Source organism: Triplophysa rosa, linkage group LG2 (assembly GCF_024868665.1).
Source record: "Triplophysa rosa linkage group LG2, Trosa_1v2, whole genome shotgun sequence".
NCBI lineage: Eukaryota > Metazoa > Chordata > Actinopteri > Cypriniformes > Nemacheilidae > Triplophysa > Triplophysa rosa.
In genome coordinates, this window is record NC_079891.1 from 10,530,474 (window position 1) to 10,546,433 (window position 15,960).

The 15,960-nt window shown below is 36.0% G+C and overlaps 1 protein-coding gene across 1 annotated transcript; it reads right to left on the bottom strand.

Annotated features, from left to right (window-relative positions):
* Nucleotides 1-258: 258 nt before the first annotated feature.
* Nucleotides 259-12,820, bottom strand: LOC130569279 (alpha-2,8-sialyltransferase 8E-like). Its single transcript, XM_057358848.1, has 6 exons — nucleotides 12,652-12,820; nucleotides 12,221-12,307; nucleotides 5,170-5,314; nucleotides 4,265-4,377; nucleotides 2,090-2,170; nucleotides 259-1,848 (listed from the first exon to the last, which is right to left on the bottom strand). The coding sequence occupies exons 1-6, from the start codon at nucleotides 12,786-12,788 to the stop codon at nucleotides 1,386-1,388; spliced, it is 1,026 nt and encodes a 341-aa protein (XP_057214831.1). The 5' UTR covers nucleotides 12,789-12,820; the 3' UTR covers nucleotides 259-1,385.
* Nucleotides 12,821-15,960: the final 3,140 nt, after the last annotated feature.

The window sequence follows — 15,960 nt, forward strand, 5'->3', positions numbered from 1 at the left end:
GACTGTCAGATGTATATTAAATATCAGATGTTCACTATAAAATTTAGCCAAAATACTTCACAATAAAGATACAGTAAGCAAAGATAAGAACAGTAAGCACCAGAAGTTTCATTTTTTTAATATCTATTTTCAAAATGTTTTAATTTAATTCAAAATAGAAAATATTTAAATACTTTTTTAAATAACAAAAGAGGACATAAGTAAACAAAAGCATTCCGTTTTGCCCAACCAACACATACAATCAGATAAACAACACGCACAAGAGGCCTCATGTATAAAACTCACCTTAGATTTCACCCTAAAAGTGTACGTACGCACAAAAGCAATGTTTTCAGATTTATAAAACCATGCATACGCCAGAACCTGCGCAAAAATCCCTTTGTAAATCCCAGGCAGAGAAAGATTGTGCGTACATGCATTTCCATCCCGTCTCCTCCCCTCCCTGTTTTACTACGCATAACCTCATCTGCATATATTTTTCATGCATAATCCAACCCACGCGACACAATGTTTAACACCGTCAAAGGTACATTAAGAAAATATGAGATACGGATTAGCCTATAAATGGCATTTGTGCCATACATATTACATGGCTAAAAATCATCCAGTATCATTGCTGTTTTAGAATAAATATATCAAAATATCCATAAAACTGCATGTTTAATAGTTCTCAGATAAAGATTTTAGAATAGTAATCTCATTCTTTTCCACTGGCCAAATATTATTTCATTGTTTAAAAAAATACAAATCAAATTAGATTTATCCAGTTTTGCTGATAAGGTGAACATCTTTTAGCTATTTTAGTGAAAACAGATACAACGATGTAACCCACAATTGTCGGCGTATTCTAAAAAGGAAACGTGCAATTTTTACCGTTTTCTGTAAATTGTTGCCTATTCTTCAAATACAGTGGTATTTTTGATAATGTTATTGAAATGCCTTCACACGTGCGCATCATTGATCATTGTTCACGCTAAATATTTATATTTTCTCGTAACCTGAGACATTGTGCACCTATAACATGCCGTTCTGTCATTAAAACATAGCATGCCAGAAAGTGATCAAGCACATCCACTATAAATATGTCTAAATTTTTATCATTTTTGTAACTTCTGCTTAATGTCTTAAGTGTTTACTTTAAGAGTGGGATATTTAATGTAACTGTGTATATCAAAATGAAAGCGGATCTTACAATCCTTGTTTACTTTTCACTTCAGGAATAAGAGTGCGTACGCACAGTCAAGAGCATCCGTATGGTGCGTGCATATTTACCCTAAGATTTTTTTAAATAAATCCGGATACGTTCGTGGAAAACAGCGTACGCACAGTTCTATTCCCATTTTGTGTGTACGCCTCATTTATACATCAGGCCCAAGATCTTTTAGTTATGAGCAGGGCTGTAGGTGCAGTGTTAGCGCCCCCTGGCTGTGGAACTGCAGTAAGTTGAGAAACTCTTTTGGCATGGAGTGAAAACCACGTTTGGGTCCTACATTGTCGAAATAATGATGTGGAACCTCTTGCTGTTGCAGATTGATCCCAAATGGCCAAAATCCATAAACGTGCACGTGATCGCACAGCTCTAGTGCCACATTAATTAACATAAAACCTGTGGAGAGGCGGAACACTTTCAAGCCACGCCCCTTCCAGAGACCAGCCAATTTCTTAAGGTAGCTTGGCGAAAAGAAGACGACTCGCTGGTGAGGTCTGATCGGCCGGAGCACTTTGAGTGTGTTGATGGCTACTTGAGTGTAAGCTGAAAATGCAAAGGCTGGTACGATGATTGATGAGTTTCCGTACAAACTCACACGCTGCACTAATGGATCTGGATTAACTTTCATGTTCCCAAAGCTGTAGAGATACACACAAGAGAAATATTCAAAGATTCTCTTAAACAATATTCTATATTTTTCAAAGAAAAGAAAACAGGCCAAATTAACTAACTGTTTGCTATGCTCAAAATTTGCTAATAAAAGCCTTCATATGATGTAGCAGACAAAAACAGTATTTCAGCATATAAAAACTGGTATAATTTATTATTGCATTAATTATATATCATATATTCTAAAAAAGAGTGTGATTGGATTCTCACCGTTTCAATTGACTGGGATTAACAGTGAGCAGATCAGTTTTTAACCCAACATCACTGTCATTAACAGGAGGCATGTTAAACCTGCAAAAACAGAAAAAAAGACAAAGATGATATACAGTATACAGGGAAAGACAGAAGTTAAAAGAATGGGTCTTATTAAATAAATCTGTACTAAAGTTAGTCCCAAATTATTTACTCACATTCAAATACATTTGACTTTGGAACACAAAAGAGGTTTTCAAAAAGGTTCACTTGGCTCTTTTCTAATACACTGTCAGGACCGTAGCCAGCCTTGTGGAAGGGGCGGTTCTTTTTCACAAAAAGTCGAAAATTTTTGTTGTTTCCCCCATATTTATTATGTAATTATGAGGTTCAAATACTTGTGTACTCGAACTCCACTGTTTATGTGAATACCCCACTCTCCATACAAATGTTATAATGTGTAATCGGAGGACCACTACGAATCCAGCTACTCAGGGACCTTGTTTTTATTAAGGGTCCATTTGGTAAGTTTTACTTTCAGGTGTTAATTAATACATTAACTAACAAACATGCACTAACATGTAGTTAACCTGGGCAGTTTTAACACATGAATCCTCATGACTCCAGTATTAGCTAAGGTTAGCACTTTCATAGACTCAGCCTCAGACGTCACGCCCACGGACCGTTGGCTAAACGTCTGATGCATAAGGCACACTTTTCTGGAAACACTTCAGCACATTCGAAGTCGTCATCTGATTGGTTGAATTTCACAGGATTTCCAGGAGAGGTTTACAACGGTTGCTATAAGAATTCATCGCGATCGACTAAACGCTTAATTCTTAAAAGTATGCGAGGTTCACGGCATAAACGTATCATTTTGTTGCTGTTAACTTTTTACACGTTCGCTGAATATACACCGGTCTGATACTGCGGAGTCGTTTCCACGCCTCTAAAAATGACACGGCACAAAGCGAAACGTGATTGGTTGCTTTACCTGTGAGTCACATGGCCTCTTGGGCGGACCTTGGCCAAAGAAAGCGGCGATAAGTTTCAGACCTTCAGTATGAAGGTCTGGCTACACGAGACAAGCCTTTTCATGGCCGTAGCCAGGGTTTGAAAATTAGTGAGGTCTGTGGTGGGGTGTTAATGATTATACCTAATATTACCAATAAATGCTTTAAATAATTCAACTTTAATAAATAAAATCAATAATAAAGTTAACAAATGATAAACTTACACTTAGGGATTGATACTGTGCTTAGTGGTTTTCCAAAATGACTAACTGGTCCTACGAAAATGTTCCCATACGCAGCTCCCCACTTATTGTAAAGTGTTACCAAATTATTACATGGATGCCAACTAATTGGGACAAAAGACCTCCCTATTAGCCCTAACCTTACCATACATTTATTATTAAACACCTGTAAGCCATTTTTCAAATATTTACTTCATTTTGTTGAAAAATAAATGCCTGTACGATATGATATGTGATGTGAAAATGTAGAAGAGTTAGTCTGGCGAAAGGCGGATTCGAAATTGGTTGATAGCATCTAAACCAGTGGTCACCAACCCTGCTCCTGGAGATCGACTGTCCTGAAGATTTCAGCTCCAACCCCAATCAAACACACCTGAACTATCTAATCGAGGTGTTCAGGTTTGCTTGATAATTACAGACAGGTGTGCTGAAGCAGGGTTGGAGCTGCAGTCTGCAGGACGGTCGATCTCCAGGAACAGGGTTGGTGACCACTGGTAAACTAATAACTTAATCTTACTCACATTGAGCACCACTGAAGCTGCTGATAAAATAGTGTCGTTTTTACACTCACATTTTTTTTGCTTCCGACGCCTATGATCCTAATTATTGCCAGTTGTTATTTAAAAGGACACATTTTCATTACATTAAATAAAAAAAAAACTGACTTAAATTCTGGACCTTTGACAGTGAGGGGTGGCTCGTTCAAACCACCCGAACCCCTCCCCCGGCTACGGGCCGGACTAAAAGCATGCTGTGACCAACGAATGTAAAGATTTCCTTCTATTCAAACATCTGGTTATGAAATATGTTCTATACCTTATACAAATAGTGACTTAAACCTCAGGCTGTTCTTTACATTTAAGAACTGCTATTTTCTATATGGTGGGCGGGGATTTGCACAGCATAGACAATAATGTGGCATCATGGGATTTTTTTACCTGATGACATAGTCTGCACTGTCAATCTCTCTTCCACAACTACTGTTCTTCAGAATCCCTCCACTGCCCACCACAGCACAATGACCGAGAGAACGCTTACTCCAGGGAAACTCCTTTAAAGAAAAAGTGCTAACACTTTACTCAAAGCATATATGTATAATGCATTATAAAAGTAGTTTTAATGTATTAATTAGTCCTTGTAATGCACCTTATAATGCATTGTAATGAATGTCTTATGAATAATTGTAACTACAGTTAGAGTTAATACATTATAACACTTATCAATTCATTCTTACACTTTTCATTTTGGTTATAATTCTTTACAACACACATTCTGAACAATTATCATGCATCATATCCTTTAATAACCCTTTATCATGCATTGTACCGAAAGGCTTTAAGTAAAGTGTTACCAAAAAAAATTAACAGATCTTCAACCTTCAAGTTGTGTTTTACAACTATACACTTCAGGCTTCAAGATATATGATCTGCCAGCGCTTTAAAACCTATTTTGTTCATCAAAAGACATTGAATCAGTTGATCACACAATTACAAAATATTTTATTCTTTACAGGTGCTGGTCATATAATTAGAATATTCTAATTATATGACCAGCACCTGTATATGACCAGCAAAATCATTGTGAACAGATTGTAAATATCTGATATTTTGCCTATAGCACAAACAAATAGCTGTTGTGGACGACTGAATGTGGGCAGCGCTGTCTAACATGTGTGTCAAATGTTAATGAGCCATTTTTTAACATCAGTCGTTTAAGAGGCACCTAAAGTTAAGAAATGAAAGTTGCAGCATGTTTTTTAATAAAACATGTCTTATTTTACTTTATTGTTCTTTTATAATACTGTATTTACCTTTATAAACAGATGAAGTTGTCACACACATACCTCAGGCAGCATGTCATGAATTGCAGCATTTATTTGGTAGCTCCGTTTTGAGTTAACTTCAAAGGGAATTCCCTCATTGACAGCTGTGTTCTGCTTTGTCAAGTATAAAACACCTGTTGCGTTACAACAGGAATGCAGTCTGACTCTGTAAATGCAGTCGAAAAGAGCAAGAGAAAATTCATATTCATTTTTTAAATAGAATTAGTGTATTACTTTCATATTGTATTGTTTAACAAACTAGTGTTGTAAATGATCCAACAATTTTATTAATTGTTGTTACTTGTCTTAGCTAGGGCTGTCATGGTTATTAAATAATCCTCTCATGGTGATTGTTTGATCAGATCATCGCAATTATTGCATATCTCTACAGAAGACACAAGGGGGAGCTGCAGTGCCTGCATATTGCATATTCTAATGTATACACTGTGTGCAGAATTTTTAGGCAAGTGAGTATTTTGACCATATCATCATTTTTATGCATATTTTCCAACTCCAAGCTGTATAAACTTGAATGCTTATTGGATTTAAGCAAACCAGGTGATATGTATTTGTGTAATGAGGGAGATTGTGGCGTAAGGAGATCAACACCATATAGCAAGGTTCTTTTCCTCAGGCAAAATGGGCCAAAAAAGAGATTTAACTAACTCTGAAAAGTCAAAAATTGTAAAAAGTCTTTCAGAGGGATGCAGCACCCTTGAAATGGCTAAGATATCACAGACAAACATTGTGTAAAACCCACATCAAACATTTTGTTGCAAATAGTCAACAGGGTCCAAGAAACGTGTTGAGAAGAAAAGACGCAAATGAACTGCCAAAGATTTGAGAAGAATCAAACGCGAAGCTACCCATTATCCTTCAGTGCTGTCATATTCCAGAACTTCAACCTACCTGGAGTGCCTAGAAGTACAAGGTGTTCAGTACTCAGAGACATGGCCAAGGTAAGGTAGGCTGAAAACCGACCACCATTGAACAAGAAACATAAGTTGAAACATAAAGACTGGGCCAAGAAATATCTGAAGACAGAGTTTTCAAAGGTTTTATGGACTGATGAGACAAGAGTGACTCTTGACGGACCAGATGGATGGGCCCATGGCTGGATCAGTAACAGACACAAAGCTCCACTTAGACTCAGACGCCAGCAAGGTGGAGGTGGGGTACTGGTATGGGCTGGTATTACTAAAGATGAGCTAGTTAGACCTTTTCGGGTTGAAGATGGACTCAAAATAACTCCCAAACCCAGAGGTGGGTAGAGTAGCCAAAATCTTTACTCAAGTAAAAGTACAAGTAACTAGAGAAATTGTTACTCAAGTAAAAGTAAAAGTCACTAGTTTAAAAATTACTTGAGTAAAAGTAAAAAAGTATGCAATGAAAAAACTACTCAAGTAGCTAGTTACTTAGTTACTTAATTGTATCTGATTATATAGGCCTACTACATAAAATTAATATTAACGCCAATATTTTAATATTACATTTTAATCAATATTTTTAATTATCATAAGAAGATATCTTTGCAATATACTAGAGAGACTAAAGAATAGACAAACACAGAAGAGACAAGCACTTCTGTAAATTTCATCTAGTCCTGATGTCAATGTAGTTTACACAACTTATTTAGAATAATAGACCATGTCAAACTAAAGCATTAACTAAACTCAAGAGCATTTCCTAAAATGATCTAGAACATCTGCATTGCTCTCTTAAATGAAATACACATTTTTGAACAAAGCTCGTGTTTTCTCATGCTGTGTCACGTGTGTGTTGTGAAACGCTCTTACTTGTAAACAAACAGTAAACAGTGAGCCACACGCCCATCAACAAGTTTTCTATCTTCTGTTCTTCAAATGTATATTTCTGCAAGCCCACGTCTCTGTGTCTGACAGGTAACGCGCATGTTGCTGTGTCTGACGAACAGGTCGCGCGGGTGCGCGCAAATGGCGGTTATTTATCATTGCTGGCAAACAATATGACACATTTGCAGTTTTGATTGTATAGATATAGATTAATATCCACTTCATCCAACGCTCTTCGTGTTCTTAAATTTCGCGCTACGAGGAGTGAGTAATCCTGCTTCAGATGATTCAGATCGTGCTGCGAACTGAACAAATCATTTGAACTGATTCATTAGCCTATTCAAATGGTTTTGCCCATTGTTCAATTAATGCTTTCAAAAGAATCGACTCAAAAGAATCGATCACTCGGGAATGCCCGTAAGAAGAGACGACGACCTTGAAATAAACAACGCGTTTTAAAAAGCATATTTTAAAATGAAGGAACGAAGGAACGTCACGCAATGTAAGTTATGTAACGAAGTAAAAGTACAGATTTTCTATTAGAAATTTACTCAAGTAAGAGTAAAAGTTCACACTTTTAGTTTTACTTAAAAAGTACATATTTTCCAAAATGTTACTCAAGTAAATGTAACGAAGTAAATGTAGCGCGTTACTACCCACCTCTGCCCAAACCTCTACTGCCAGTTTCTTCAAGCAGTGGTATAGGAAAAAGTCTGTATCTTTCAAGAAGACCATGATTTTTAGGGGAATGCTCCATCGCATGCATCGAAGTACTCCATTGCATGGCTAGCCAGGAAAGGCCTTAAAGATGAAAGAATAATGACATGGCCCCCTTCCTCGCTTGATCTAAACCCTAATGAGAACTTGTGGGCTTAAACAGGATATTTATGCAGAAGGAAAACAGTACACCTCTCTGAACAGTGTCTGGAAGGCTGTGGTTTCTGCTGCACAAAAAGTTGATTGTCAACAGATCAAGAAACTGACAGAATCCATGAATGGAAGGCTTATGACTGTTATTGAAAAGAAGGGTGGCTATATTGGTCATTGATTTTTTTTGTATGTCAGAAATGTTTATTTGTAAATTGAGTTGTTTATTCTCACTTTAAAAGATAAAAATAGTTGCCCAATAATTGTGCACACATAAATATTCTCCTAAAACAGCCAAAACCTAACTTTTACTTCCTTAAATACTCAGGTGTAAGGGTATTTACATTTTGGATCGACCAAGAGCACTGTAGTTGTTCAATTTATCCTCAAAAATACAACTTGCCTAATAATTGTGCACACGGTGTATATTGTAACTTAAGTATGACAACTGGTCAAATGTACCAACTATCACTTATCACAACTGTCACAAAAAGCATATACCATAAAAACCTGTAGTACAATTTAATATTATTTAAGATAATCTCAATGTGAAAACCAGCCTACCAAAATTTCATGGTAACACTTTATTTGAAGGGGTGTTCATAAGACTGACATGACACCTTCATAATCATGACACGACACATGTCATGAATATAAAGGAGATTTTATGCATGTTCATGACAACTGTCATTAAGTGTCATTCGCTGATTTATGTCATTTTTAATGCAAAGATGACATTGTTTGAGTTGTCTTTGTTATGACAACTTGACATAAAGCAATACATCATAACCTGTCAGTGTCTTTGTCATGACAACTTGACATATCCAAGACAACATAACCTGTCATAAATCTGTCATAAACATGTTAATTCGTACAACTGTAGTTAACGTCAAGAAAAGTATTCATGACACTGTTATAAAAACATTTGACAGAGTATTAACACTTAATGACATTTTAATGCAACATCCTCCATCCCATATGACATACGCATGTCGTTTGTCCCTTCCTCAAATACGACAAACGTTGACTAAATTAGCGCCATTCCCGGCAGTACGCAAGACTATCGCCTACCATCATTAAAAATGTACATTTTGGGGTATTATTTTGTGGTTTTATTTTAATTTCAAAATGTTGTGATAACTATATTTACATTCCACATACACAGATGTTCAGGCCTTTTGAGCAAGTAACACAACATATTATTAAATAACAGCACGATACAGATACAAAGCAGTTAAAATGCTAAAATATGTCTAAATTGCAAAATAATATCCCAAAATGTAAATTTTTAATGACGGTAGGCGATAGTTGCTTGTGTTACTTGCTTGGAATATTTGTACGTTTTACATACAAATATTCCAAGTGTACCGAGGTGAAACCATTGATTTATATGAGGAACAGACGCAAAAGCGATTCCCATCTGCTGTCTTCTGGTTTCTGCTGTGTTTCCAAATTTTCAAATCTGGCGCCAAGTTACGTCAGCTTTAATAGTTAAATATCATTGGCTTTCGTCTGTCTCATGACAGACAGCGTCATTGCGTCAGCGTTGAGTGTGAAATGCTATTGGCTCTCGTTACCGATTTCGTCATTGTAATGTTCTGGCTAGTTTACAGATGTGTTGATGTTCGTAAAATAATAATAATATTAAAAAAGATGCGTTGATGTCCGTTCCCGGAGTTCCTTGAACTAAGTTATTGTATGGCTTCATTTCAGAAGGTTTGCAAAGCGACTTGTTTGTAATACGTTTATACAGTTTTGTTCATTTTATGGAATACATATATGTGACTGTAATTTTACTTGTGTGTTGTGTTTAATGGTTGACAAGTGGTTAGGTTTAGGGTAAGGGGTGGGATAGGTGTTAGGTGCTCTTAAAATCACATTTCACATTTACAATGTAGTTACCTATTCTTTTTTTTACAGTGAGACAAATTGATTGAACTATTTTAACTATGTAAGTTAGATCAGTCAAGTTTTAGTCAGGTATAAGATGTTATAAAAAAGCGGTGTGACTACATGATTTGTGTTTGCGATATATGATCTGGGGTGTATTTTGAGCTGAAACTTCACAAGCATATTCAATGGACCCCAGATACTTATATTACCTTTGTAAGAAGGTGAATAATAAGTGCCCTTTAAGTTGCTAAATGCAAATATGCTGAGCCCGTCCTCCTGGATAATTTCTGTCTGGCTCAAACCATCAATGGAATACAAATTATTTAATGACCTTAAACCTCTCCCTAAAACTTGTTTTACATTTGCATTTGAAACCAGATGAACAAGGACTGACAGTCATAACTGGTAATACGTGGTTGAATGATGGAATTCTTTTATTATTCATGTGGGTGGTAACGTGCACGTTTTAATGCAAAGGTAGGTTGCAACATCTGGATCAGAGCATTTCAATCTTAAATAAAAAATTGTAAACTGGTTTTTAATTGTAACCCATAATAATAATAACAGTAATTAGATTATCTAGCGCCTTTACATAGCTTAACGGGATACTTCACCCAAAACTGAAAATTCTTTCATCATTTACAGACCTTCGAGTTGTTCCAAATCTGTATAGTTGTGATGAACACCGAGAAAGTTATTTGGAAGAATGCTTATAACCAGACAGATTTTGCCCCCATTGACTCCCATAGTAGGAAAAATACAATGGTAGTCAAAAGTGACCCAGAACTGTTTGCTGTCCTACATTCTTGAAAATGTCTTCTTTTGTGTTCAACAGAACAAAAAAAAAGATAAAGATTTTTTTCTATGGTAGTCAATGGCAGGCAAGATCTGTTTGGTTATAAGCATTCTTCCAAATATCTTTCTCTGTGTTCATTAGAACAATACAGATTTGGAACAACTCTAAGGTGAGCAAATGATGACAAAATTTTTGGGTGAAGTATCCCTTTAAGGATACTTAACATTACAGATGCAAAAACATAACAGACAGTACAACATTCAACACATAGCAGCATATATTCAAGCACAAAGACAAGGTACACAACATTACTTATAAGAGGGAAGCATTCAGAAAACAAAGTTTTGCATAGAGAAAAATATTGAGTGACTGGGGAAAAGAAGTCCAGAGTTTAGGTGCCACGACACTGAATGAGATACCCCCATTAGGAGAGGTGAAACCTAGGGACAGAGAGAAAGCCACAATCAGAGGAATGAAATGATTGAGTTGGTATGTAAAAGAGAAGCAGGTTACAAAGATAGTGAGGAGCAAAGCGATCTAAAGATTTGAAAGTAAGCAGTATTATTTTGTACTTAATGCAACAGGATACCGTTACCACTTGAGATCAAACATAGTCTGTTTGATGTGGGTGATTATTCTTGCAGCAGAGTTTGAATATATTGCCATCTGGCAATGGAGCTGCCTGGTAATCCAGTAAAAAGGCATTACAGTTATCAAGACTTGATGTGACAAATGCATCAAAGAATGTCTCAGCATCTTTGACACTAATGGCTCGTTTCCATCGAGGGGTACGGCTTGGTACAGTTCAGTATAGTACGGTTCCGGACGGAAAACCAACAGTACCCTTACTTGATGGGCGTGGTGTTTGCCGGAAAGTTGCATGAAAAATGGCGTCTGTAGCACATGCAAATGACGATTCTTTGTCAACTAGTCAACGTTCTGCAATGCTAGGTACCCTAACCGAAGGGTCCCAAAAAGTGGTATGGTACGGTTCGCTAATTTGGTACCATTTACAACTTCTGACAATGGAAATGCAAATAATTTTGTTCAGTACTGTACCGTACCGAACCGTACTTCTCAGTGGAGACAAGCCATAAGGAAATGCGACATATGTGAAAGTGCAGTTTTGGTGTCTTTTTGTCAATGTTTAGTTTTAGAAATTTGTTTACTTAAAATATCTGTCTGTGTAAATTAAATAACGATTTATTTAGTGCAGGCTTACAAATAGTATAAATTTGGATGTCATTAGCTTAGAAATTACAGTTAAAACCATGTTGTTGTAGATTCTGACCAAGGGTTAGTATGTTGAAAATGAATAATAATGGACCAAGAACTGATCTCTGAGGGATGCCTTGCTTTATTGGGACAGTAAGAGACAGAAAGTACTGAATTGAAATGTAAAATTGTCTATCAGAGAGGAGAAGAACCAGGAAAGGTCAGAACCAGAAATACCTAGAAAAAAGTTGTGTCAGACAGAAAGTAACGGGTTAAATAGGTCATTTACTACCTCACAAAAGCCTTTTTAGTGATTTCAGTGGCTACCAGTACCATCACGTTATGTTTGGGTTTAGTTTGCACGAACTAAACACATGATTTTAAAACCATGTACTCAAGCGGTGTAAAATCTTAAAATAAATCATACTTTTATTCAATTGATGTAAATGTGTTTCATGCTGTAGGAAAGAGTGTCAGGTGAGACACAAACCTGTGTAACTCCTTCATGGTGACGTTGGACACGGGTGGACAGCTCATCAATGCTGAAAGATCCTTAGTGAAGCTTTTGATATCAATTCTGAGACAGTAAAAGACATTTTGTAAGAATCTTTTTTGTTTCCTTTGGTGTTTTACCTAATATGACTTTATAAATACTAAGTATTTGTACTTAGTGTTTTGAGTAAATACGTTTTCTGTATGGCTATAATTTAATGAATTTAAACCAATGATTAAATCACTAAAAATATGTTTTGATGGCCGTGTTAATTTTTTGAGGACATTAATGTTGGATGCAATATGTAAAATCAGCTGAAATGTAATTAGAAAGGTACATTTGGCCATTTATTTATAATCCATTACTAATGTTCATATGCGTTACATATACGTAACTTTTACTGTGGTGGATTCTGTCATTGCACAAACCTAGTTGAAGTGATGATGGAAAACCTGTGACGGAGCTCCATGCAGTACACTGGTTGGAAGGCATCTAAAACTCTGAAGAATAAAAAACATACATGACAGCATCTATTTCTCAGTAGCAGAGGAAAGAATACTACCATCAGCTTAAGTCTACACTACTAAATTGTTGAACCGCACATCAGATTCACACTTTTTTACTTTTATTTTTATTTTATATTTGAAAATCAAGGAACAAAACAACTAAAGGTCATTGTGAGCATTGCAAAGTCAAGACAATACAATTTCCATACACTATTTGGAGTCAATGGTATGTGTACACAATCCATTCATCCCAATACTCAATACATTTTTCCAAATTAAGTTTTTATCACCATCCAAAAACAAAAAGAGTAATGAATGAAAAGTCCAATTCCTTCCCTATATTTTTCCAATTTCAGCAGCTACTTCTAGCCAGTAATCTTGTATTTTTGACAACCTGATCTCCCAGGAATTCGTAACTATTTTAGGAGGTGGCTTATTCAGATGAACTCATACATTGTGAATCGTACAGAAATGTACGGTTACTAGAAAAAGGCAACACTGAAGCTGCACCCCTAACCCCGCCCCAACCCTAACATCACTGGCACGAAGCAAATCATACTAAAATGTACGAATGAGATCGTACGAATTCATACGAATTAGGCAAAGTTAGCTACATCATAAAATAGTTACGTTTTTGCCGTGATATTGTGTTGATGTTTGAACATGTCCAGAAAATATGGAAATGATCAGCTATTAAAGTTCAACAATGTGTCCAAGAAAGGCCTATATTCTGTTCACCTGTATGTATTGCTGTAATTTGAAAGTTATGAAGAATTATTAAATTCTTCCATTCAAACTTCCACCAGGATCTTGAGTTTGTTGCCTATCTGTCCGGTCTTCCTCTTTTATTTGAGAGATTCTTCATCCCATTTTTGCTTTACATAATTTGATGTATGCTTTTACTGATTTTTATATATCCATATAGATTCACACTTTCTAAATGACAAATCTAGAAAAACAAAACATATTTAACATGCAATAAAATCGTGCAGCATGATGATACGATTTTACTGTGATTTTACCACCACAGTGGTGATCTCATGCTACACGTGTGGGCAGAAAACCTGTAGTTCAGTTCAGTGAAGATGAGTAAAAATAGTTGCAGATGCAAAAACTTCAACAGCCAACAAAGCTGTACAACCAGTACAACAACAACTCCACTCCTCATTTGAAAGTCTATAGGATTACGTTTTGCATGAAATCCACAGACTATTTTAAGTTCTTACCATTGTTCCGTCTGTCAATGTCACCTATTTTGTTGAAAAAAAAGACTGCCTCACCCACTATTTTGCATAGTTTGTTCGGATTTACTTAAATGATGTTGTGTGGTGCAATTCCTAAGATCACACACCTCAAATATAAACAATCTCACCTCACAAAGTCTGGATTTAAAAGGTTAATCTTTTCAGGTTAAGTTAATCTTCCCACATTGAATCATGCCCAATGAGATCATATCACTATCTGACTCCCTACAGACACATGGTTTTTATTATGGTTTATGTACATGTTAGTAACTCAGTAAGTTTTGTATCAGTATAGGTCTTGTTTCCAAAGTCCATTTCAATAAATGCTTTCTGTGCCAGTGGTTCTATACGCTGAGTTAAAACATCTAATGAACATTTTGGTCGTAAATTAAGAGTTTCAAAGATATAGTTTTGTTGTAGCTCTTGCGTAAATAATTAAACACAAAACTGTGATACATAATGAAATTGAACTGTTCGTCAGACAGGCAATTTTTATGTCAGGATTTGAGGTAACAGCAAATAATACCTGAATTCTTACTTGATTTTCTAATCGTATAGTTCAAAGTACACACAAACTACCTGCTCGGCTGTAGCCGAACAAGAAATTATACTTTAATTTAAGGATGTATATAACATATAGTTTATGCTAATTATGTCAGTCCAGTAGTTAACTGGTTTACATTTGTCTATGTTTACACATGTACTGTAACATACAAAATAATAGCACAAAATATTTTGGCACATATCAACTGTCTTTATTTTTACATTATGAAACCGAGGTACAAAGCACCTACGTGTGAGCTAAATAAATGTGAAAATATATTACAGAGACTAAAATAATTTCTTTTGAATATATAAGTGTTATTGGCCAAGCAGTAGTCGTGTCGGTGTAGTGCTCCGCAAAGCTGCCACCACATAATAATAAAAAACGAGTCCGTCTTGATAAGCACTTGATAACTACGACATTGATGATAAAATAATAGACATATGTTTTATTGATTTCACACCTGTAACCACGCAACATTACCAAAACAAATTTAGGTTAACTAGTTTGCACATGAGCTTTTGGAATAGGAACCAATCAGAAGCAGGGAAGTATGATTTTTAAGTGTAAAGGCTGCATTACAATTGGCAGGGTTCCTACACAGTGTTCACTGCACCCTACCCCTGAGTAGCCTACAGGATATCCGTTGAAATGAACTTCGCAGACAAAAATCGAATAAATATTCAACTAAAATCTTCAACTAAAACCATCTTTTCCCCACTGACAACATTTCAACATCTATGCCATCAAGGCATGGCTCAGTAAACTATTAACAAAGAAAACTTCCTTGTGAAACACCCCACATGACCAAAAAAACACACAAGAGTCATGACTGGGTTTGTTTTTAAATGTCAACCTGTAGTAAGGCAGAACAAAACCAGGAACCACACGTTTTGTTTAGTCTGTGCCAAGCAATTGCAGAGGAAGAACGTCACTTCCCGACTTCCCGACTGATTTGCTAATACACTTTACACAAATAGACCATATTGCAATTACATGGCTCATAAAAACAAACAGTCCTACCAAGGGCAATGCAACACATAACAGTTTTCCAAGGTGGCTAATTTGTATGAATTTATGCTGTATGAGATCAATTGTAAGGATTTATCTCATTTGTATGGTGGGTTTGGGGGTGGGATGAATTATATGAATTAGTTTGGCTGATCATTTTTATCATAATGCCATTTTTGCATTTTAAGATTATGATTACAGATTATGAGGGCACGTGACACACACAGAGAAATCATTTATAATAAACACTGTAATATTCCATACAATAGTTTTGATTTCATGGTTACTTTAACGGTGCCATAGAATGGGAACTGTATTTACCTAGGCATAGATGAATAATACGAGGTCTGTATATGGAAATGACATATAGTGAGCATCAAAACACTATTGTTTCCTCCTTGTTGTGCATGCAGAAGACGACTGAAAAAGAGG

What these genes read in the sequence shown, in the direction of transcription:
- LOC130569279 (XM_057358848.1), bottom strand. Translation starts at nt 12,788, where the DNA reads ATGGTAGTATTCTTTCCTCTGCTACTGAGAAATAGATGCTGTCATGTA. An exon ending in TCCATCATCACTTCAACTAG is followed by an intron (nt 12,308 to 12,651) that starts GTTTGTGCAATG and finishes TTACTGTCTCAG; the next exon opens with AATTGATATCAAAAGCTTCA. An exon ending in AGTGCAGACTATGTCATCAG is followed by an intron (nt 2,171 to 4,264) that starts GTAAAAAAATCC and finishes CTGTTTTTGCAG; the next exon opens with GTTTAACATGCCTCCTGTTA.